The sequence below is a fragment of the Narcine bancroftii genome, chromosome 2, assembly GCF_036971445.1.
Source record: "Narcine bancroftii isolate sNarBan1 chromosome 2, sNarBan1.hap1, whole genome shotgun sequence".
Classification (NCBI taxonomy): Eukaryota; Metazoa; Chordata; class Chondrichthyes; order Torpediniformes; family Narcinidae; genus Narcine; species Narcine bancroftii.
In genome coordinates, this window is record NC_091470.1 from 366,925,080 (window position 1) to 366,949,744 (window position 24,665).

The following is a 24,665-nucleotide window of genomic DNA, read 5'->3' on the forward strand; positions in this document are numbered from 1 at the left end:
ACAGATGGAGACAATATTTACTGGTCACTGAAGCTTTTGCCCCTCGAGGGAAAGGTGGTTTCTGTTCTGAGGAATTTATCCTTTCATTGACTCCTGCCCAAGCACCTGCAAGAAGAACACCAATATATCACGATGTTCTCTGAAGGAACTGGATTAACATCTTGCCTAACGCTTTCACCTTAATAAAATCATCCAAGATGCTGCCTTGTGCCTGGAGATCCATTGGGAAATAAAAAAGAGAGTCAGAGAGGAGCAAATGACAAACAAGGTCAGAAACAATTTTGAAGTTGTACACAACAATAATTTAGGTCAAATATCACACAGAAGAAAAACCTCCCAAGCTTTGTAAATAGCAACAATTTAATTACCAAACAATATTAAATCTTCGGACATAAAGTTGCAGTGGTCATAAAATTCAAATATAATCAGTTTAATTCCATCCCCCAGTCAAATGGTAGATCGTCTCAACATCTTTCTAGATATCAATGAAAAATCAGACACATTTGCAGTATACCAGGCACCATTTGGAAACAAACCTGAAGCTATGGGTCATCTAAGCTCATTTGGGAAAGACAAGACAGAACACAGATCCCAATTTAAAACATATAGACATGATAAATATCTTCAAATTCCAGGTCAATCAAGGCAAATTTTGCAAATCAAAGAATTTATTTTTGAACACAACAATAATAAATGTGGAAATGCCATTTAAAAAAAAATCTATATCCAATACTATAATCTAAAGGCTAAGAACAATGTATTGTTTCACTTCTCCCCACCATTGTCATTTATAAAGCAATTGAAAAAACCAACTCAAACCCTCACATTTCATTAGGGTTCTATTTCATACATACTAGGAACAAAAATGGTGCTACCCTGCCAACTTCCATTTATACCAAAAAAATACAGATGACCTTCACTCGAATAACCATATAACCATATACAGTACAGAACAGGCTAGTTCGGCCCTACTAGTCCATGCCATAACAAATCCCCACCTTCCTAGTCCCAATGACCAGCACCTGGTCCATACCCCTCTAGTCCCCTCCTATCCATGTAACTATCCAGTCTTTCCTTAAATGTAACCAATGATCCCGCCTCGACCACGTCTGTCGGAAGCTCATTCAACATCCCTACCACCCTTTGTGTTAAGAAATTTCCCCTCATGTTCCCCTTATAATTTTCCCCCTTCAATCTTAAACCATGCCCTCTAGTTTGAATCTCCCCCACTCTTAATTGAAAAAGCCTATCCACGTTTACTCTGTCTGTCCCTTTTAAAATCTTAAACACCTCTATGAAGTCCCCTCTCAATCTTCTACGCTCCAGAGAAAAAAGCCCTAGTTTGCACAATCTTTCCCTGCAACTCAAACCTTGAAATCCTGTCAACATTCTCGTGAACCTTCTCTGCACTCTCTCTATTTTGTTTATATCTTTCCTATAATTTGATGACCAAAACTGTACACAGTACTCCAAATTTGGCCTCACCAATGCCTTGTACAATTTCATCATTACCTCCCTACTCTTGAATTCAATACTCCGATTTATGAACCACACCATCTACCTGAGTATCAGCCTTGAGGGTACTATTTACCACAACTCCTAAATCCCTTTGTTGCTCTGCACTCCTCAATTGTCTACCATTTAATGCATATGACCTATTTAGATTTGCCTTTCCAAAATGTAACACCTCACCCTTATCTGTATTAAATTCCATCAGCCATTTCTCAGCCCACACCTCCAGCCTTCCTCAATCACCTTTTAATCTACGGTAATTTTCCTCACTGTCCACAACACCACCAATCTTTGTATCATCCGCAAACTTGCTTATCCAATTCTCCACCCCTACTTCCAGATCGTTAATATATATAACAAACAATAGTGGACCCAGAACCGATCCCTGAGGAACTCCACTAGTCACTGGCCTCCACTTGGACAAACAATTTTCTACCACTACTCTCTGACACCTCCCATCCAACCATTGGTGAATCCATTTCACTACCTCCTTATTTATACCTAATGCCTCCACCTTTTTTCCTAACCTCCTGTGGGGAACTTTGTCAAAAGCTTTATAGACAACATCCACAGCTTTCCCTTCATCAACCTTTTTTGTAACCCCCTCGAAAAACTCAATCAGGTTTGTCAAGCATGATCTACCCCTGACCAAACCATCCTGATTACTCCCTATCAATCCCTGTACCTCCAAATATTTGTAAATACCATCCCTCAGAACACTTTCCATCAACTTGCCCATCACTGACGTCAGATTCACGGGCCTATAATTCCCAGGTTTACATTTGGACCCTTTCTTAAACAGCAGAACCACATGCGCAACCCTCCAATCCTTTGCCACTACCCCCGTGGCCAGTGACATCCTAAATACATCCTCTGTTAATGGCCCCACTATCTGTCCACAAGCCTCCCTGAGTGTCCTTGGGAATATTTTGTCCGGTCCTGGAGATTTATCCACCTTTATCTTTTTCAACACAGCCATCACTACCTCCTCGGTTATCCTTATATGCTTCATGACCTCCCCACTATTTTTCTTTACTTCAACTGGTTCAAAATTTCCCATTTCCTCGCTATCTACAAGGGGTCCAATTTTATCCCTCACTAATCTTTTACTTTTAATGTACCTATAGAAACCTTCTGGATTTATTTTAACTCTGTCTGCCAAAGCCTCTTCATGCCTTTTTTTGGCCTTAAGATTCCTTCTACACTCCTTGTAGTCCTCCTTCAAATTCTCAGCTCCCTGCTCTTTATACCTCTTGTACATCTCAAATTATCCAGGATTCCTTCCAATTTTTTAACCGGTTTCCTTACCATTGTTTTTGAAATAAACCCAATAATTGATGAACAAAGATGTGCTTTAACATTGTGTGGAAAGATCATGAATGATCTTTTACAATTTTTTTTGTTGCATCTTGAAGGCTATTATGGAACTGAGTGTGTATTCCACATCCTTTTTATTTTATATTTTGTCTTTTCCCCCCCCATAAATATACATAGAAAAACTCTCCAATATTATATATATAAAAAAACTTTTTCTTTACTATAAACAAAGCAAACCCTCCCCCCCTCCCTTTAACATTATCAATCCAAACACCGTTAGGGCTCACATTTGGGTTGATCACCAAAAATTCTATCTTGGGAAGTCACTTGCATTTATACTATATAGCAGCATTTATAATTACAATTGGGCCCCTTTAGGGTCCAAATACGGCTGCCATATATTAACAGATACGTCATGTTTGTTCTTTAAGTTCTACGTAATTTTTTCCATAGGTATGCAACTATTCATCACAACAGTCCATCATGCTAAGTGTTGAGGGGAGTCAGATTTCCAAGTAATTGCAATACATATCTTAGCCACTGCAAGGCTATTTTAACAAATGAAAATTAGAATTTAGTTGATTTATTGCTTATTTCAATAAAGTTGCCCAAAAGATATAGCTCTGGGCCATCCATGGAGCCCACCTGTTATCCTTGTTAATATTTCAGTAATATCCTGTCAGAAAGGTCTCACACATGACCATGTAGCATATAAGAAGGTTCCTATTTCTATCCCACACCTAAAACACATCTCCGATATTTTCGATTTTGATTGATGCAACTTCTGTGGTGTGAGATATAATTGGGGTAGAAAATTATATTGCACTAATCCAAACCTTGCATTTATAATTGATGTCATACTATCCAAACACCAATCACCAAGCATCTTTCCAGTATTGCAACCCTGAGATCCAACTCCCATCTCGCTCTCTATCTCTGTAAACCTGGTTTTGCACTTTCATTCTGGAGAGCATAGTACATCTTAGTTATAAATTTAGGTGTGTTCCCCAGCCAAATCATTCTTTCCATCTCATTGATTTCAGATGGGCCTAACTTTGCTCCCATCTTTCTCTTAGAAACGATCTTAGCTGGAGAAAACAAAATGAAGTCCCATTAGGCACTCCATATTTATTTCTTAATTAGTGTATTCCACATCCTAACTGTACTTTCAGCGACTGAAGATACAGAACAGGTCAAAATCAAAACATGACAAACTAGCCTTGATTAAGGATCCTAACCCAAAATGTTGATTGACCACTTGTACCCATAAATGCTATTTGACCCATCGAGTCCCTCCAGCTTCTCATTGTTTGCTCAAGATTCAAGCACTTGCAGTTTTTGTTTCTCATCATGAACTTCCTGGTGTGTATTTAATTTCACATCTTTTGAAACTGACAGGGTTGCTTTGTGACCACTAAGCAAACCAGCTACGATTCTCAGATGTATTTATTTTCACACAACACTTTTGACTTAAATGCTGATACTTCTTTAAAAAAAGTCAAGAAAAATGAATAAAACATCTTCAATGAAAATCTTGCACTCAATGGATATGAAACCAAATGGGAACCACAAAGTTTATGATTACACAAACCCTTGGCCACTTAATCAGCAGGTAGTTAGGACTTATAATTTTGATTTCTCCGCAATATCCACATTCCACGAACGTATTAGTTTGCACAGTTAACTCCAGGCTTCCTCCCTGATGGTGAAACTGATTTTTTTTTAAGAACTGTCCACTAGTTTTGCATTTCTTGTTATATAGACCAGCTTTTATTTGCAATTTCAGACCGAATTAATTGCGTGTTCAAGCTTTGTTCTCTGGACAATGACACACAACTCTGTCGGCTAGTCCAACAACTTAAACACCATGTCATGAACACATTTTCACAAAGGGACGATGGACTCGGATTCATTTGCAGCCTTCAAGAAGTAATTGGTCAATTACAGTGGAGAACCGACATTGCTTATAAGGATTTTGTATGTTCTCCCTGTCTCTGTGGGTTTCCTCCCACCCTTCAAAAAGTATGGGGGGGGGGGGGGTTTGGAGGTTAATTGGGTTATTTCGGCACCACAGGCTCGTAGGGTGGAAGAGCCTGTTACCGTGCTATATGTCTAAATTTAAAGATTTAACAACAATTTCAAGAATATGAGCAACACAGTTGAACTGCTGCATGAAAAACCAGCAATGACCTGGTGGAACCAGTGGCTTTATTAGTATGACATATTCTAATATTTAATGACCTTTCCATTAATGATTCTGCTTTTCAAAAAAGGATCAATTTACCCATAGAGGATTTTTATTCAAATAGAAAAATCTTTGCAGTTAGACTTAAAATTATTAACTGCAAGACATGGGAGCAGGAAATAGGCAACTCAGCCCATCCAGTCTGCCCTGCCATTCATTCATGAGCTGATCCATTTCCCACTCAGCCCCACTTCCTGGCCTACTCCCATAACCTTTAATACCCTGGCTAATCAAGAACCCATCAATCTCTGCCTTTAATACACCCAGGCTGGTCTTCTCAAAACCGAGCAGTCAATAATTGAATGTTAAATATCAGAATGTATGTCAGCTTGTGAGCAGCCCCAGACAGTCTGTGATGTAGTAGCTGTTCTAATTGCTAACCATCAGACATCAAGCTGTGACTCACCAGTGGAAGCCACACAGAACGTAACCTCATTGACATTCCACAGAACATGGACGACACTCAAAAATCTGTTTTCCATCACTAGTTGAAAGGACATTCACGGCCATTGATATCCAGCTGCTGCTTCACAGCTCCAGTGACCCAGGTTTAGACCTGAATTCTGGCGCCATGTGGAGTTTGAATGTTCTCCTGGGGGACACGTGGAATTCCCCCTGGTGGGGGAGGTTCCAGTTTCCTCCCACATCCCAAAGACGAGCAGGTTGGTGGGTTAAATGGCCACTGTAAGATGTCCCCAGTATTTAGAGGGAGAGTTGAGAAGAGGATTAATGTAAATGTGAGTTTGATGATCAGCCAAGTCACAGTGGGCTGATGGGCCGGTTTCCAAGTTGTACGTCTGTGACAATTCTTTTGTCGTCCATAGCTCCATAGACTGCAGAGAAACGCACGGTTAGCACAACACCATGACAGTACCAGCAATCCAGGCTCGAATCCGGTACCATTTGTACGTTCTCCCCATGTCTGGCTTTCTCCAGGTTCTCTGGTTTCCTCCCACCCTCCATAACATATGGTTAATTTGGGTGTAATTGGCCGGCACAGGATTAAATGGTTGAAATCAGCTTTTACCGTGCTGCAAATGAAATTTTAGTTAAACATAAAATATAAATTTTGAGGGGAGGGAGGGGGGAGAAAATATAAAATTATGGATCATGATGCTTCGTTTTATTACTCTGTACGATTATAGTATGTTATGTTTGTCATTGATGCAAATGAAAAATAAAAATTTTCCAAAAACAAATTTAAATTTAAAATTGGGTCCTTGCTGTGTATAAAACAGCAGTTATAAATACAACAATGAATGCATTTCAGAAACTTTTCCTTCAAGTTTTGCTTGGTTCTGAAAGGTGCTACAGGAATGCAAGTCATTTTATGGTGAATGAAATAGCCTCAATTTCTCTCATTTAATCAATTCTAAATGAAAAGACCCCAGATTCAATCACTTACCAATACTGGGGAAAAGTGCATGCTCGCTCCATGTCTTGTTGACCAAGGGTACAGCCCATTCTTTTGTCCCTGCAGCGGTATCAGTACGCTCCTGGCCCCATGCAGGCTGATCTGGATTTCGCTTTGCATTGGGCGAAACAGGGATCTGTCGCCATTTGTTTGCATTAATTTGAGTGGGCTGTTTTGCTGCGATATCACACCAACCACTTCCATTCACTGCTTGTTCACTCCATCCGGGGGCAACTTTGGGGGAAAAAATTAGGCCTTATTACAACAACCATATTTATAACTTCTGTGAAAGATATTAAGATGGATTTTACAGCAAAGCCTGACATATTGATGATACCATGAGTGATCCAAATAAATTAATCCCATCCTGCCAATTTCTGTACGCCATTTAGTCTTTGATTTCCTCCTCTCCCCCAATCCACCTTTAGTTAGAAGAATATTCAAGGTACAATTGATAACCATCCATAAGCATTCAATAAAAATCCAGTATTCAAGAGCTGCTGAGGCTCATGTTCAGAGGGAGGAGAAGGTGCACAGCAGGTAGAGGGAGTAGGGAACAAATGAGGAACTTGGGTACAAGAAAACACTCAAGGAAATCAGGAGGCCGAAAGGAAGCCACGAGGTGGCTTTGGGAGAAAAGGTGAAGGTGAGCGCCCTGGATGGCTGCATCACAGGGTGGTATGGTTACTGGAGAGTAATGGATAGGAGGTTAGAGTGGATCACTAGCGTCTCCCTCCGTCTCCGTTGATGTGATCTAACAGAGCAGCTGAAGCATTCTCTCTCAGGCAGAGAGAATGCCGAACAACCAAAGGAACTGCTCACACTGACCATCCGAGACTCTCATATTCATGAAATAATATTTATTTATTTATAAATATAAATACTTGTCCTGCATGGGTATTGTTTGTCTGTATGTGTGTTATGTCTCGTTGTGTGTTTTACACTGAGGACCAGAGAACACCTTTTTGTTGGATTGTACTCATGACAATAAACTTGACTTGAAAATCCCAAGGAATTTTTGCAACTCTGCAGATATAAAAGGATAGCAAGGGACAAAATTGGTCCTGTTGAAGATCAGAGTAGAACCATGCAAGTGTAGGTTAATTGGGTGTAAAAGTTGGGTAGCATGAAATGGCCTGTTACCCTGTCGTATGTCTAAATTTAAAAGAAAATTAAAAAATTTAAAAGCTCTTGAATGGATTTTTTCATCTACATTTACTCAGTCTGTGGAAGTGAGGCAAAACAGCAGTCAAGTCATGGACCCTATACAGATTACAGAGATTGCTGGGTTTGAGGAGCTAAATTCTAGGGAAAGGTTTATAGATTAGGACTTGATTCCCTTGAGCGTGAAGTGAAATTTGATGAATATACAAAATTACGATGGGTAATAGACAGGATAAATGTAAGCAGGTCTTTTACCACTGAGGTTAGGTGAGAACTAGAGGATGTGGGTTAAAGGTGAAATGGGGAATGTGAGGAAGAACTTCTTCACCCACAGGGTGATGAAAATATGGACTGAATCGTCAGCAAAGGTGGTGGATGTGGGTTTGATTTCAACATTTAAGAGAACTTTGGATAGGTTCATGGATGAGAGGAGTGGAGAGAACTACGGTCCAGGTGCAGGTTGATGCGATCAGGTAGGAGTAATAGTTTGACAAAGACTAGAAGAGCTGATCCCAAGATCGTGTTATATGGCGAGCTCTCCACTGGCCACCGAGTCAGAGGTGCACCAAAGAGGTACAAGGACTGCCTAAAGAAAGCTCTTGGTGCCTGCCACATTGACCACCGCCAGTGGGCTGATATCACCTCCAACCGTGCATCTTGGCGCCTCACAGTTCGGCGGGCAGCAACCTCCTTTGAAGAAGACCACAGAGCCCACCTCACTGACAAAAGAGGAAAAACCTAACACCCAACCCCAACCAACCAATTTTCCCTTGCAACCGTGTCTGTCTATCCTGCGTCGGACTTGTCAGTCACAAACGAGCCTGCAGCTGACGTGGACATTTACCCCTCCATAAATCTTCGTCCGCGAAGCCAAGCCAAAGAGAGAGAGAGAGAGAGAGAAGAGCTGAGGGGGCCCGTTTCTGTGCTGTCGTGTTTTGTGGCTTTACACAAATACACATGGACGTGACATGCAACTTCAAAATGGTTTGGCACCTTGGAAAAGCCTTAAATTTAGCATCTCATGCATCTAGCCCATTGCATGCAATTTCTTGCATCCGATCATGGTTCAATTTCCCCAAGTCATTCCATGTGGCCCAACCTGTTTCGACTGTTTTGGCCTTCCGAGAACCAAGCCCAGATGAGGCTTGTGCATGCTGCTGAGTAGATGCGACTTCAGATCCACCAGCTGGGAGGCTGGGATCCACAGAGGAAGTTTCATTGATTCCTTTGTCACGTCTGCGCTGCTGGCGCTTTTCCCTGCTGCTCATTTTGGTTTCCCATGTACCTGGAAGTGAACCATACGAATCCCATTAAAAAAAAATTATACAATAAAATCCCCATTATAAGGCACTCAATCAACCGGAAACTCAATCAGCAAAAAAATTTAAAAAATATAAACAAAAATTATTTTAAATAAAAGTTTTAAATTGTCAAAGTAAACGTTCTCCGTAGCAAACATTTAGCCAGTGGCCATGTCCTGCCTAGCAGCTGTTCGACTAAAGTTGTGTTTGAATAAAATGGCAGTGTCCACGATGAAGAGCCCGCCGATGCCGCTGAGGCGACTCTCCCAAAGTGTCTCCCTTTCCCTGCCTGGTAAGAGTTTTTATCTTTATTAGTATACTATTAAGTACATTAGGAAGGCTTTAATCTATAAACTTGCGAGAGGGGGAGTTAACTATATGATGGTGTCACAGTTAATGTAGTGGCTAGTGCAACACTATTGCAATGTTCGCGAATGGGGTTCAAATTAAAAGGAAGGTGTGCTGAGGGCATGATTGGGACACTTGCGTGGAGGTGAGTTGGGTTGCGCTGAGGGCCTGACTGGGACAATTGTGTGGAATAAGTCGGGTTGTCAGTGCGAGGTGGGGGGGGGGGGGGGGGTTAATTATGATGATAGCATAGTTAGTAGTTGACGTCCTGTTTTGCAGAAACTGCCAAAATGTTTGGCCTGGAAGTCAGCCTGAAGAAAACGGAGGTCCTCCATCAGCCAGCTCCCCACCATGACTACCAGCCCCTCCACATCTCCATTGGGCACACAAAACTCAAAACGGTCAACCAGTTTACCTATCTCGGCTGCACCATTTCATCAGATGCAAGGATCGACAACGAGATAGACAACAGACTCGCCAAAGCAAAGAGCGCCTTTGGAAGACTACACAAGAGAGTCTGGAAAAACAACCAACTGAAAAACCTCACAAAGATAAGCGTATACAGAGCCGTTGTCATACCCACACTCCTGTTCGGCTCCGAATCGTGGGTCCTCTACCGGCATCACCTACGGCTCCTAGAATGCTTCCACCAGCGTTGTCTCCGCTCCATCCTCAACATCCATTGGAGCGCCTTCATCCCTAACATCGAAGTACTCGAGATAGCAGAGGCCGACAGCATCGAGTCCACGCTGCTGAAGATCCAGCTGCGCTGGGTGGGTCACGTCTCCAGAATGGAGGACTATCGCCTTCCCAAGATCGTGTTATATGGCGAGCTCTCCACTGGCCACCGTGACAGAGGTGCACCAAAGAGGTACAAGGAGTGCCTAAAGAAATCTCTTGGTGCCTGCCACATTGACCACCGCCAGTGGGCTGATATCGCCTCAAACCGTACATCTTGGCGCCTCACAGTTTGGCGGGCAGCAACCTCCTTTGAAGAAGACCGCAGAGCCCACCTCACTGACAAAAGGCAAAGGAGGAAAAACCCAACACCCAACCCCAACCCACCAATTTTCCCCTGCAACCGCTGCAACCGTGTCTGCCTATCCCGCATCGGACTTGTCAGCCACAAACGAGCCTGCAGCTGCCGTGGACATTTACCCCCTCCAAAAATCTTCGTCCGTGAAGCCAAGCCAAAGAAAAAATAGTTAGTACAACGCCAGCGACTGAGATTTTCTAAGTAACGGAATTAGCTAATTGAAGTGAACTTTGCATAATTTAAGACCACAGTACTGATTTTTTTTTCTAATTACTTAACGTTTTGCACTGTCTTTTGTCTTTTAAATGGCGTATTCTTAATGCAGGTGCTCTCACGCCTTAGTTAGGCGTTGGAACAGTGAGTCTCAGTCAACCAGAAAATTTGTATATCCAACATCCACGATTCCTTTAGGCCCTGGATAATGGGGATTTTACTGTACGCATTCTCTACTCAACCAAACTTAGCAGGATAGGGGAGGTCATCCATCTTGTAACGAAAAATGGCACAATTGATCAGTGGTGAAAAATTGCCATACTGTAGTACGGAGAGAAACAGAGTGCTTATGGATGAATCACAAGGAGTTAGGTTTCAGGTATGTCAAGATTCCTTTATTGTCATGTAATAAAACAGGTGCATTATTAAATGCAATTAACTTTAGTCTACCTTAAGATGGATGGATTCTCCAACAGCAGAAATCGCCTGGTGTCCCTTAGTGTCAGAGAAAGAAACAAAAGAGTGTCCTGCAGTCACCGAGTGTCCGTGGATTTGCTTCCAGTGCTCCTGCATCCACCCAGACCAGTCCAAACCATCAGCAAACTGCCAAATTCGAACCTCCGACATGATCAGGGTCACTAGCATTGAGGTGAGTCAGGTTGCGCAGAGGGCCTGACCAGGACCCTTGCATGGAGGTGAGTCAGGTTGTACTGAAGGCCTGACCAGGACACGTGTGGAGGTGCCCTTGGCACCCTCTTGCATCCTGGTTCTGATACCTGGTACCCCTTCAGCCAGTCTCCAGCAGTCCGCCGGCTGGTGTGATCCTTTGATCACAGTCACCAGCACCCTGCATGGGTTCCTCACCTCAAGTCACCTACAGCCCACCGTCTGTGATAGGTTTAGCCACAGAGCCCATCACTGGTCCACCGCCATGGTAACCATCCCATAGGGCTGTCTCCTCTGCTTCTCCTCCTCAAACGGTGGGTGGTCTCCTAGCTTTCTGGTGTCCTGAGCTAATCCTCTGCTTCACTGAAGTACGCAATCCTTCAAGGCTCCTGCTAAACACAGGAGCCACTATTTTGAACCCAGACCCCATGGTCTCAGGATTTTAAAATAAACCACCACTGGCTGCTTTAATAAGCCGTTTTAAAGCCTGTGCAGAGCCATCGGTAGTTGGACTGGGCGGAGGAGTGCAGGTCCACTCCAGCAACAGCTCTGGCATTATTTTAATAATCAAGGAGGCAAGTGGGATGTTGCTGGAGAGAATGAACAAGAGCAGAGAGGTTCTGGTGCAACTGCACAGAGCAATGGTGAGGCTGCACCTGGAGTGCTGCGTGCAGTTCTGGTCTCCTTAATTGAGAAAGGGTATACTGGCTTTGGAGACAGTTCACCAGGATGATTCTGGAGATGAGGTGGTTAGCTTACGGAGAGAGATTGAGTCACCTGAGGTGTACTCAATGGAGTTCAGAAGGATGGGGGTGTGGGAATCTTATCAATAACTCAAAAATAGACAAGATAGAAGCAGGTGGAACTAGAATTAGGGGATATGATAGGAAGATTCAGGGAATAGATTTAATACAGTAGAGGCCACCCCAATGAATGTATTTAAGACAGAAATTTATTTTTGAAAAAACAGGAGAATGAAGGGTTACAGGGAACAGGAAAGTGGCTCCAAATCAGCTTTGATCTTTTGGAATGGTGCAGCAGGCTTGATGCAGTCCTCCTATTTATGTCATGTTCTTGTGAATAAGCCAAAAGGAAGAACAGCGAATCCAATTGCAGAATTTTATTATTAATGGCTAGTGTGAGAGCAGCAAAACAGCCTCAAAAGACTCCATTTGGCATACAACACATTTACAGCATCGGATGTTCAGCTAAGTCTATGAGTTAGCGCACTATTACAGATCCCTGTGACCTCTGGATGCTCCAGTTTCCTCCCGTGTTCCAAAGATGCATGGGAGTTAGTAGATTAATTGGCCACATGGGAGTATTTGGGGGGCGTTGGCTTCAAGGGCCAGAAGGGCTTGATTCGGTGCAGTGTCTCTGAATTACAATCAGTAAATCGTTTCTCTTGCAAGCAACCTCCTGATTCTACTGCTAGGGTCTTTTGTAGACCAAGTCAAGATCAGGCCTGCATGAGCTGTTAAGCAGAAACAGACACCTGGATAGGCCCTGGGTATAGATGAAGTAAATCAAGCACGCTTTTTCCAATGGTTGGGTGAAGCAAGAATGAGAGGGCAAGGGTTAAGGGTAAAAGGGGAAATGCCTAAAGGGAACATTGGGGGGAACTTATTCATATCGAGTGTGTGGAGTAAGTGCCAGCTGAAGTGGTGAATGCAGGTTGGATTTTAACATTTAAGAAAAATTTAGATAGGTATGTGAATACAAGGAGTATGGAGAGATATGGTCCTGGTGCAGGTCAATGGGACAAAGCAGAATAGATTGGCACAGACCAGATGGGCTGAAGGGCCTGTTACTGAGCTGGAGTAAAACACAAAGGTCTGCAGACATCGTGGTTGAAGTAAAAACAAGTCTTGGGGAAACTCAGCGGGTCAAACAGCATACTTTATATAGCAAAGATAAAGATACAGAACCAGCATTTCAAGCTTGAGCCCTTCATCAAGGAATGAGCAAAATGTAGGCAGACGTCCGAACAAAATGGTGGGGTGGGGGGGGGAGGGGGGAAGAGCAGGAAGAGCACAGGCCCATAGGCAGGAGGTGGATAAGGGAAGGAGGGCGCATTAACAAACAGGGGGAGTGGGGATGGCTCTGTGAATGGAGAGGGAAGCAGGTGGAGAGCTAGAAGAAAGGGGACAGAGGGATGGGGAAGTGAGCAGGAAACGGAGAGTGGGTTAACAGAAACCAGAGACCGATCTTAATGCCATCTGGTTGGAGAGTGCCCAGACTCCTCCAATAGCCCTGGTTTGTGTAGAGCGCGTCGAAAGAACCAAAAGACTTGTTGATCCAAACCAAGGCTTTTATTAATTAAAAGACTGGAGCATATCACATGTAGGTCGACCAGTCCAGAATGACCTGGTCTGGCTAGGAGCAATCCTTTAAGGCCTGCCACTAGGTGTGGCTACACTCTCAGCCAATCACAGTCATCCTACACATCTATATATTGGTGATAGAATCTGTACTATGACATTTTGGCAGTACACGAGGCCATAGGTGTCAGAGTTTAACAGCTTAGAAAAAGGCTTTATGGTCCAGCTTTTCCATGCCTCATTTTTCCTCTACATTTTTCCTATTCATCCAAGTGCCCAAATATCTGTAAAACATTAGAACCATAGAACACTGCAGCATAGAAAACAGGCCACTCAGACCTTCTAGTCTATGCCAACCATCATTCCGTTAGTCCCACTGACCTGCACCCAGTCTATAACCCTCCAGACCTCTCCCATCCACATATCTATCCAATTTATTCTTAAGAGTGAGCCTACATTCATCACATCAGATGGCAACTTGTTCCACACGCCCATCACTGAGTGAAAAAGTTCCCCCTAAACCTTTCCCCTTTCTAAAGCCATGTCCTCTTGAATTTAACTTTCCTATCAGGCAGGGAAAGGATACTTGGGACAATGCAGGGCGGTTTTATGCAGATCAATTCAAATAAATCCAGGAATTCTAAATATCTAAATCCAAAAGTGAAATACGAAAGTCAACAGATGCTGTGACGGTGGTAGCGAAGTAAAGATAAATAACTAATGTTTCAGGTTTGAGCTCTTCGTCAAGGTATGAGGTCAAAAGTACCTCCTATGAACATTGCAAAATCAGCTGAGTTCCTCCAGCAATTTTGTGCTTTTATCCAAATGCAAAATAACACAGATAGTGGAAAAACAGGACACACTCAGATGAGGCAACACTTGGGGAATACCATTGCCTGCAGGCTCCCTCACCCCAAGCTGCACACAACTTCATCTTGGAAATGACTAAACCCTGGAACTCCCTAACCAACAATACTGTGAGTAGACCTTGACCAGTACTGGAATAGTTCAAGGAAGCAGCTCATCAGCATCTTCCCAAAATCAAATTACAGACAGCTAATGAATGCTGGCCTTGCAGTGATGCCCAAATACTGAGGGATGAATTCATAAATAATTCTCTTAAATTACTAATTAAGATAGCACACAATGTTTCCCTGATAGAAATTTGGGAGAACAGAGTGAAACAAGAAATATTCCTCACCTCAAAGCAAGGAAAAATGAACAATGGTCATTACTGGTATCCAAACAAAAATGGAAGTTTTGAAGTCTGCTCTTGAGGACTTGGACTAAACACAAGGTGAATCCTTTGGGTTAGAGTCACAGTTTCAAAACTACTGCCACAGAGTAGATTTGCCAATGAACACCCTCCCCCCCCCCCCCCCCCCCACCCTTTTCCCCTCATGGATCACACACAACCACGTTCCTCTTCAAATTGCATTTTCACAAGGTTGTTCGCAGACTAGAAAATTCATCGAAGGTGAGGACAGTGCCTTAGATTCACAGGTGGTGATTTACCCAGTCTGGGGCAAGAAGAATAGAGCCGCTCCCTCCCCTAATTGATTCCATACATCTGAATAAAGCCACTCATTCAAGTTAAGAAACAGTGATCCCTTTATGAATCACAAAGGCTACGACATCTGTACTTCTATCTTTCATGAACTCTCCTCTATTTAAATAGTCAATTGTTCAGAATCAGAATTTATTGTCGTGAACAAGTCATGAAATTCGGTGTTTTGCGGCAGCGTCACGGTGCAAATATTCATATTATAACCATCTTACAACATTACTAGAAAATAAATTAAAAATTAGTACACGAAAAGTAAGGCAGCATCTTTGATCATTCAGGAATCTGATGGCAGTGGAAACGAAGCTGGCCTTGTGCCTGTGATGTCTTTAGGTTCCTATACCATTTTCCCGATGGTAGCAGACTGAAGAGGGCATGGCCTGGGTGGTCGGGGACTTTGAGAATAGAGGCTGCTTTTTAACATCCCTCTGGAGTTTATTCTTGTCCTGAGAGTTGGCACCTCCATACCAAGCAGTGATGTAACCAGCCAGAATGTTCTCCACGGTACACCTGTAGAAGTTTACGAGAGTTTTCGGTGACATACTAAATCTCCTCAGACACCTCAAAGTATAGCCGCTGGCAAGCTTTCTTTGTGACTGCATCAATATAGAGGTTCTAGGACAGATCCTCAGAAATGCTGACACCCAGGAATTTGAACTTCTTGACCCTCAAGTACTGAGCCCTCGATGAGGTCCAGGTTGTGTTCCCCTGACTTCCTCCTGAAGCCCACAATCATCAAGGTTGTTGTCACTACACTATTCAATGAACTGATCTATCTGTAATGGAAGATTCTAACCTGCTTTTTTTTACTTTTGCAGCTCTGGGTTCTGCAGGGCTGAGAACCTGCTTGTTGTTTAGAATCAGCAGACATAAGCTAAATTCCACCGAGGGGCCAGAGATGCTGTTATCTGAAGAAAGGACATCTGTGTACCAAGAACATTTAATCTTTCTGCTTGGTTTGGTCACAGACTGTCAGAAGCCTAGCCTTGATGCAAAATAAACCATTGTATTCAAAGTGATAAGCTGAAAATTATGTTATTCGTTAGAAGCCTAGCATGCTAGCTTGCTTGCTTATCTTTCTTGCTGTGCTGGGAATAGGTGCTTGGGTAAACAGTTTTTGGGTAATATAAGCCATGGTCCCGCAGAAGTTTGAGACTCTCCGAGAGGAAGTTTGAGACTCTCCAAGAGGTGGCAACATGTCTCAGCAAGTCCAGCCAACGACCCGGTCAGGGGAGGTGGAGAAGCTGCTACCGGCACCCTGACAACCTACTACAAGTGTGCAGTCGTTGGCTCGCTTCGGCAATTGGGACCAGTCCAAGCGTTGATAAGTATAGTTGGGAAGGGCCTGCATATTGTAGTGTGAAATCAGCTTTTGAATTTGTAATAAACATTTGTATAATCTGAACTGCTCTCGGTGTGTGTGTCTATTTTCTTTTGATACCTCAAACACTGTGACCAATCTAAAACGAACAAAGTGAGAGGTACAAGTTTACCCAGGACACTATCTCTCTCCTGTACACTTTCTCATTTCGTTTTGTGATTTTGCCGACATCTGTGGGGTCATCAGCAAACTTGTAGATGGCTTTGGAATTGTGCCCGGCCACACAGTCGTGGGTGTATAATGAGTAGAGCAGTGGGAAATGCTCGCATCCTTGGGGTACGCCTGGGTTGATAATCAGTAAGGATGAGACGTTGATTGTGGTCTTCTAATGAGAAAGTCAAGGATCCAGTTGCAGAGTGGGGTACAAGGGCCCAGAGTTTGTAGCTTCTTGACCAGCACTGAGGGAATAATGGTATTGAAGAGCTGCTATATGTATGAATTGTTGTTTTCAAGGTTAACCATTCATTGGACACCATCCGATAAAAGTAATTAACCTACAATTTCCATTTACTGAAAATATCTGTGAGTCAAAATCCAAAATGACCAAATTAATGAAAGCATCATTAAGAAATGGTGCAAAGACCATTCCCATCACCTGCCCAAAACTGAATTACACACACATCTCTTCCCTGCTGCTTGGCTTTCCCCTCAACAACTGCCTAACGCTTTTATGATCCACTCATCACCAACACATACTCTCAACGAGGACGAAGATATAGAGGGGTGGAGAGCAAGTTTGCAAGGTTACAACAGGATATAGACAGGATGAAGAGTTGGGTGGAAAAGTGGCAGTCTGGATAAGTGTGAGGCGATGGATTTTGGAAGCTCAGGTGGTTAATGATAGGATATTAAAAAGTACAGAAGAACTCAGGTCCAAATCTATAGATCTCTCAATGTTGCTGCGCAGGTTGATCGGACAGTTAAGAAGGCCTGTGGTATACTAGGCTCCATTAGTTGGTAGATTGAGTTCAAGAGTCGTGAGGAAATACTGCAGCCCTATAAATCTCTGGTGAGACCATACTTAGAAATATTGCGTTCAGTTCTGGTTATCTCATTACGGGAAGAATGTGGAAATTTTGCAGAGGGTGCAGAATAGATTTACCAAGCTGTTGCCTGGATTTGAAATTGTCTTATGAAGCAAAGTTAACAGAACTAGGGCTTTTCTCATTGAAGCGAAAAAGAATGAGAGGTGGCTTAATAGAGGTCTGCAAGATTATGAGACGCATAGATAAGGTAGACAGCCAGCACCTTTTTCCTAGGGCGGGAGTAACAAACACCAAAGGACATCTGTATAAAGTGAAGGGAGGAAAGTTTTGGGCAGAAATTGAGGCTTTTTTTATATAGAGTTGTGAGTGTCTGGAATGCATTGCCTGGGGTGGTGATATAGGCTGGAACAGGGATACATAAGAGACTCTTAAGACAGGCACATAGATAAAAGAAAAATAAAGGGATACGAGGTAGGGAGGGTTTAGTTTTTTTATATGTATGTATATGTGAAGGAAACCCTACGCTACTATGACATCTGGCAAGAGAACTAGAAGCTGTAGCTGCTGACCAGATCCTGTGAGATGAAGCCTGCACCAGTTCTGAAGATGGAAAACTGTGAACAGTGTCACAAAGCAGCAGCCACAGTTACTACAAAAACGGACGTCCAGTGCCCCCATTGCGCTAGACTCTGCACTTCCAGACTGGGACTGCAAAGTCACCTTTGTGTCCACAGATGAACTGCACAACATGTCTTTTACGAACCGAACGACTTCCAATATTAATACTATAGAGGAGTGTGTGTGTGTGTGTGTGTGTGTGTGTGTGTGTGTGTGTGTGTGTGTGTGTGTGTGTGTGTGTGTGAGAGACACACACACACCCCTTACAGGTATACCCCATTTTACGAAAATTTACTTTTACGAAGAAACCTGGTCACTTTTACGAAAGGATTTGAATGGGTTTGAATTTTTTTTTGCTTTTACGAAATTGCCTTCAATAATAGTGAATGAGTCTTCGCTTTATACGGAAAGAGAGGGAGGGAGGGTTGGCACAATATCATGAGCTGTATTGTTCTATGCATGTTCTGGGGACGGAACTCATCTCATTAAAGAGTTCGGCTCAATCCCTTTCCAAGAGCATCTCTGCAAATATAAAATGCCATATCACTTTAGCTGATTCTGAAGTATTCCCTCCATTTTTTTCCCCCAAAGTTATTTTGAAACTACCAGAAAATGAGTGAAGAACAAAAAAATCCTCGACATTGATGTGAATATTTATCCCATATAATCCTCTAAATTGAGAGCTAGGTTTCTCACCCAAATTCAATAAAACATAAACCGTGATTAACCATTTTTTTGTTTGCGTTTTACCATACTACAATCAAGCCCAGCCATTCTCAACCTTTGTTTGACTCTGCACCCCTCCCCCCCAAATTTATGGGCCCCCTTCCCTGTGACACAATGAAGTTTTGATTTCTTCCGTACTTCTCTCCTACCGTTTACATAATTAAAAACCATTAAAATGGTTTATGCAATGAGAACATAACTCAACACCCCACTGTGCAATTGGATCATGGATTTCCTCACCTCCAGACCAATCAGTGAAGATTGGCAACAACATCTCCTCCACAATCTCCAACAGTACTGGAGCATCACATGGCTTCATTCTTAGACCCCTGCTCTACTCACTTTATAACCACGTCTATGTGGCTTGGTATGTCAATAACACCATTTACAAATTTGCTGACAATACCATGATAGTGGCTTGTGTGAAGAAAGGTGATGAGTCAACATACAGGAGGGAGATTGAAAACTTGGCTGAATGGTGCACCAACAACAATCTTGCATTCAATGTCACCAAAACTAAAGAGCTAATTGTTGACTTCAGGAAGGGAAACCAGCAGTGTACAATCAAGTGATCATTGCGGGATCAGAGGTGGAGAGGTGAGCACATTTAAGTTCTTGGAAGTCACTATCTCGGTGGATCTTTCCTGGACCCAACACCCCAATGGCATCGTGAAGAAAGCATGTCAGCACCTCTCCTTCCTCAGGAGTTTGTGGATGTTTGGTATACCAGAAACTCTGGAAAAATTCTATGGAGGTCTGTGTGAAGAGTGTGATGACTGGTGTGGGGATGTAGAGCCTTGAAAAAGGTCTTGGACACAGCCCAGGACATCATTTGCAAAACCTTCTACAGGGAACGTTGCCGCCAGAGAGCAGCAGCCATCACACACTCTGTTCTCGCTGCTGCCATAAGAGGTGTCGGTGCCACAAAACTCGCCCCACCAGGTTCAGGAACAGCTGCTCCCCCTTCATCATCAGACTCCTCAACAACAAACTCAATCAGGGATTCATTTAAGGATTATTACTTGTGCGCTCTATTTATTGTTTTATTCTCTGCAGTGCATTCTTTATCTGTTTACATGTATATGCTGTGTACAGTTTTAATTGTTCCTCACCTGCAGGAAAAAGAATGTCAGGGTTTATGTGATGTTATGTCTGATGATAAATCTGAAGTGAAAAGAAAACAAGGCTTTTACTTAACCCTTTGGATTCCATGTCCCGGTTTTCAGGGACTACTAACAAGCGCATATACTCAGTGTCCCTGTTGTTCATGTTGGTGTTCATACTGTAGTTTACCCATTGATCCAGTCCAGAGTATATATTATGAAAGGTTAAAAAATGGCCAGAGTCCAAAGGGTTAAAGGTGCTGGTGCCTCCCACTCTAGCCCCTGCAGGGCCCCCGTTGAAAATGGCAGTCTAACCTTTGCCACATTCATAATTACTGTGCTACAACTGGTGGCAAGGCAGCAAGGAAGGGAAAATAAGACAAGATTCCCATGCCAGCAACACACACTGGAGCAACTCGATGGGTAGAGGTGGTGGTCGGAGGTGGGGGGTGTGGAAATATTAACATCTCGGATGATTCCGGAAGCATTCTTGGTCACAATGCTTCATCAAAATTGCAGTCTTTTGTGTATCTACCCAGCGTTTGAAGTCTCCAACACACATTGGAGGTGGGTGCAATTAGAAAAACACACCAGGGTTTCTGGCTCCACCCAAGTTCAAGTTTGTTAACATCTGACTGTACATATACAATCAGATGAAACTGTATTTCTCCAGAAAACGATGCATACACATACAATAATAATCTCAATTATACATAAAAATAATTTATAATAAATATTTTCTCTTACAGCATACTGTTGATCAATCTCGCAGCCTGCAGACAGGAGCTATTTCCCAGCCTGGCAGTAGTGATTTACATACTCTTGTACCTCCTCCTCGATGGAAGTGGGCCCAAGATTCTGTGTGAATGGGTAGTAGGAACCCTCAATAATCCTTTGAGCCCTATTTAAGCACACTCCCAGCGAATGACGTCAATAGAAGAAATTGAGGGCCCCCCGACCTGTCATCTTCTCGGCCATTGATGCTTTTCAGCTCCCGTCTCGCACAATGTTGCAGCCAGACAGGACCCTCAACTGTGCTGCTGTTAAAAAGTTGTCAAGATGGAGGCTGGTAGCCTTGCCCTCCTCGACCACCTTCATGATTAACAAGAAAGGTTTTGTAGGTCCAAGATGGGTTGTCCTTTGTATACACTCAGTTTTACTTCAAAGATGGGGCTCCTTTTCATCCTGAATGATGGTTGCATCTTGGAGGTCAACTCATCACTGAATATTGCCTGATATGGCTGAGGATTTTTGTTCTATCAAGACTGTGTCTGCTACATGTGTAGCAGATGAAGGCAAATTGCCTGAAAACAATCAGAAAAGTTTTCTGGCCTGTTTCCTTCCACACATCCAGCTGAGCTTTCTCTTTCTTGTCTCTTCCTGTGTTCACCGGTCTCCAAATACCCCAAGCATTGACATCTACCTCTCAAATGTCCAGCATTTTTTTTTGTCCTTAAGGAGAAAATCACAGCAGCGGACCAATGCAGAATTTTGGAGAACCAGGCATGGGGCCAGGATTCATGGCAAGCTGGGGTCCTGGAGGCCATCAGGTGCCGACAGCTTCCTAATTGCACCGAGGAGCTGGAGGGCAACTTGAATGCCTCGAAAGCCACGCAGCTACAAAGGTTATGGGAGTGTAGAATGTGGTGGGATCTATACACCTTTTAAATTCTCTTTTTTGTATTTTGTGCACGCATCAATGAGTAAATCTTGAGTTCTAAACACTGTGCAGGTCACGACTCTGACCAGTTCACCAGACAGAAAACCCTTGGTGTTGCAGCCATTGTCCATCCGATGAACGTGGCCAATTCACTGTGAATCCTGCTCACACTAAACAACTTGATGAGCTCGTGCACCTTTACGTTGGTGACTGTGTCCTGCAGGAAATGTAACCGAGGCTGTAAAAATGAAAACTATTGATTCTTTGCTCACACTTCTCAGCAGGTTGGGAGGGCACAAGTCAAGTATAATATCATCTGATTGTACAAGTACAACCCGATGAAACAATGTTTTGTGGTCCTCAGTGCAAAACATGCAGACACACAACCAGACAAACACACACATACAGACAAACATTACATATGCAGGACAAATAAATAGTTAAATATTGTTCCTGAATATGAAAATCTCAGATGGTTAGTGCGAGCAGCTATTTGGGTCATTCAGCATTCTCACTACTCACAGGAAGAAGCTGTTTCTCAGCCTGGTGGAGCTGGCTATGATGCATCCTGCATTTCTTTCCTGATGGGAGCAGCTGAAAGATGCTGTGTGTGGGGTGAAAGGGGTCCTCAATGATTTTGCGTGCCCTCTTCGGACAACTATCCCAGTAGATCACGTCGATGGGAAGGGGAGGAAGACTCCAAGGATCCTTTCTGTCACTCTTATGGTTCTGGGGATTGATTCCTGATCCATTTCTCTGTAGTACCAATCTGCGATGCAGCAGGCCAGGAGGCTCTCAACAGAGCTCCTGCAGAAGGTTGACATGATGACGGCCAGTAGCCTTGCCCACTTCAGTCTTCTCAGGAAGTGCAGTTCCTGTTACGCCTTACTGGCAAGTGAGGAGATGTGTGTCCACTATAGGTCACTAGTTAAGTGAACACTAAGGAACTTGGTGCTCTCCACTACAGAGCTATTAACGTGTAACGTGTAGTGGAGGGTAGTTGTTTCAGGTCCTCCTAAAATCTACAATCATTCTTGCACCAAATCATAAGATTTTCCACCTCCTCTCTGTAGTGCAACTCGTCGTTGTTGCTGATGAGGTCAACTTGAAAAGACTGTTGGAATTGGATCTGGTGATGCAATCGTGGGTCAGTAGCCTGAGCAGGAGCGGGCTGAGCACACAGCCCTGAGGTGCACCATTAATTAGTGCTCACCAAAGTGAGCAAATTTGGTGATCTCCAACAGGTTGCAGTTCATCCATGCACTCTTGCTCAATTTGGGCAAAACAGCTCCAACTATTGCAATGGGTGTGTTGACAGACTGGCAGCAATTGTGGAGTCGAGATGTACCAAGCTGTCAGCAAGCTTTGATAACACATCATCAGTACTGATTGATGGCGATATGGCAGCCTCCTGGTTCATGACCTTTGGCATGCTCTTGTTCATTGTCAATTAAGCCTTTTATAGCAAAAAGAGCAATGTCCATTTGAAGCTGGAGGAGTTTCTCAGTATGGGAAAGCTGGGGTGTTTTAGTCTTGCTTTTCAAGCAGGCAATGCTGAACAATTCTGATGTGTAAATATCCACCTGCTATGAATGAGAGCAGCATATAACGGCACAAGAAAGCTACTCTGTTCGACCTTGCTGTGGATATCAAAGGGTTCCAATGTTGTCTGGTCACAGATGACCCAATCTCTTGAGTTATCAGGAAAGGAATAAGTAAGACTGAGTTGTTCTGGCACTTTGAATGAACTCCCCTCATCTTCACAACGTAATGATGGTACCGGGCCAACTGAAACTGATTCACCCATTCCTTCTCCCATCCGATACCTCCTCCAGTCCGACATCTCTCCACAATATCTGCACTCCTCCACATTTAGTGCTTGTACTGTCAGCTACCAAGCCCCCAAACTGGAATCCCCTCCTAAACTCCTTCATCTATTTTGCCTCTTTTAAAGTTACAAGCTATCTCTAATTATTTTCTTGCTCTCTGCATCTCTTGCGGCAGATGCAGCCCTTATATGGCTATGGCAATACTTGTTGAACACTATTTTCACAAAGCACCTCAGATGAGATGTAAAAACAAAAGTCACTGTTGTTCACTGGCATAGTAGTCCACTCTCCAGAAGCTGAGAGTCAGTGAGAAAAATGGGTAATCATACATATGGTTACATCTGAACTATCTCTGCAACTCTGTATGTGCCATGAGGTATGAGATGTCTAATTGGTCTGCTCACAACACAATTCTATCGTACTGGGGCATGTGACATTAAATCTGAAATTGTCTCTAACATGAGTGAAACACAAAAGTCTGCAGACACTGTGATTGTGGAAAAAACAATGCTGGAGGAACTCAGCCAGTCTTTCAGGGTTCATAGAAGACATATTGGTGATGTTTCGGGCCTGAGCCCTTCTTCAAGGAATAAGCAAAAAAAAAGGAAATCTCAGAAGAGACCATACCAGCAAAAGGTGTTAATTGGATATAAGGGGAAAGGTGAAGAATTGATTATGTCTGTGAAAGGGGATAGGGAAAAGTGAGAGGCAGAGCTGCGGGAAGAAGTGGGGGGGGGTTAACGAAAGCCAAAAAAGTCGATATTAATGCCATCTGATTGAAAAATGCCCAGTAGGAAGATGAGGCGTTGTTCCTCCAATTTAAGGGTAGTCTCTGTCTGGCAGTGCATGAGACCGTGGGCAGACATGTCAGCAAGGGAATGGGATGGGCAATTGAAATGAGTGGCCGTTGAGAGATCCACACTATTGCGGTGGACAGAGCTGAGGTGTTTAACAAAGCCACCTCCTAGTCTGTGCTCAGTCTCTCTGATGTAGAGGAGATCACAATGGGAGCTCAAGATGTCTCTAATGTAACCATTCAGCACAGCCAATTTGGCTCGGTACAAACTAACTGCACTTTGAACCGAAATGGAAAGGGAGATTGAAAACTTGGCTGAATGATGTACCATCAACCCTCTCACTCAATGTCACCAAAACAAAGGAACTGATTTCAGACTTCAAGAAAGGAAAACCAGAGGTGTACCATCCAGTGATCATTGGGGGATCAGAAGTGGAGAGGATGAGCAAATTTAAATTCCTGGGA

The 24,665-nt window shown here is 43.2% G+C and overlaps 1 protein-coding gene across 2 annotated transcripts in view; it reads right to left on the bottom strand.

Moving 5' to 3' along the window:
* The window catches only part of LOC138755844 (protein LYRIC-like), a 114,687-nt gene that overhangs the window by 49,769 nt on the left and 40,253 nt on the right, over positions 1-24,665 (bottom strand). For both annotated transcript variants that reach the window (XM_069922563.1, XM_069922562.1), the window contains exons 4-6: positions 8,752-8,937; positions 6,480-6,722; positions 22-105 (exon numbers count right to left, since the gene is read on the bottom strand). In XM_069922563.1, coding sequence (XP_069778664.1) covers positions 22-105; positions 6,480-6,722; positions 8,752-8,937 — 513 coding nt within the window. The remainder of the gene's footprint in view (positions 1-21; positions 106-6,479; positions 6,723-8,751; positions 8,938-24,665) is intronic.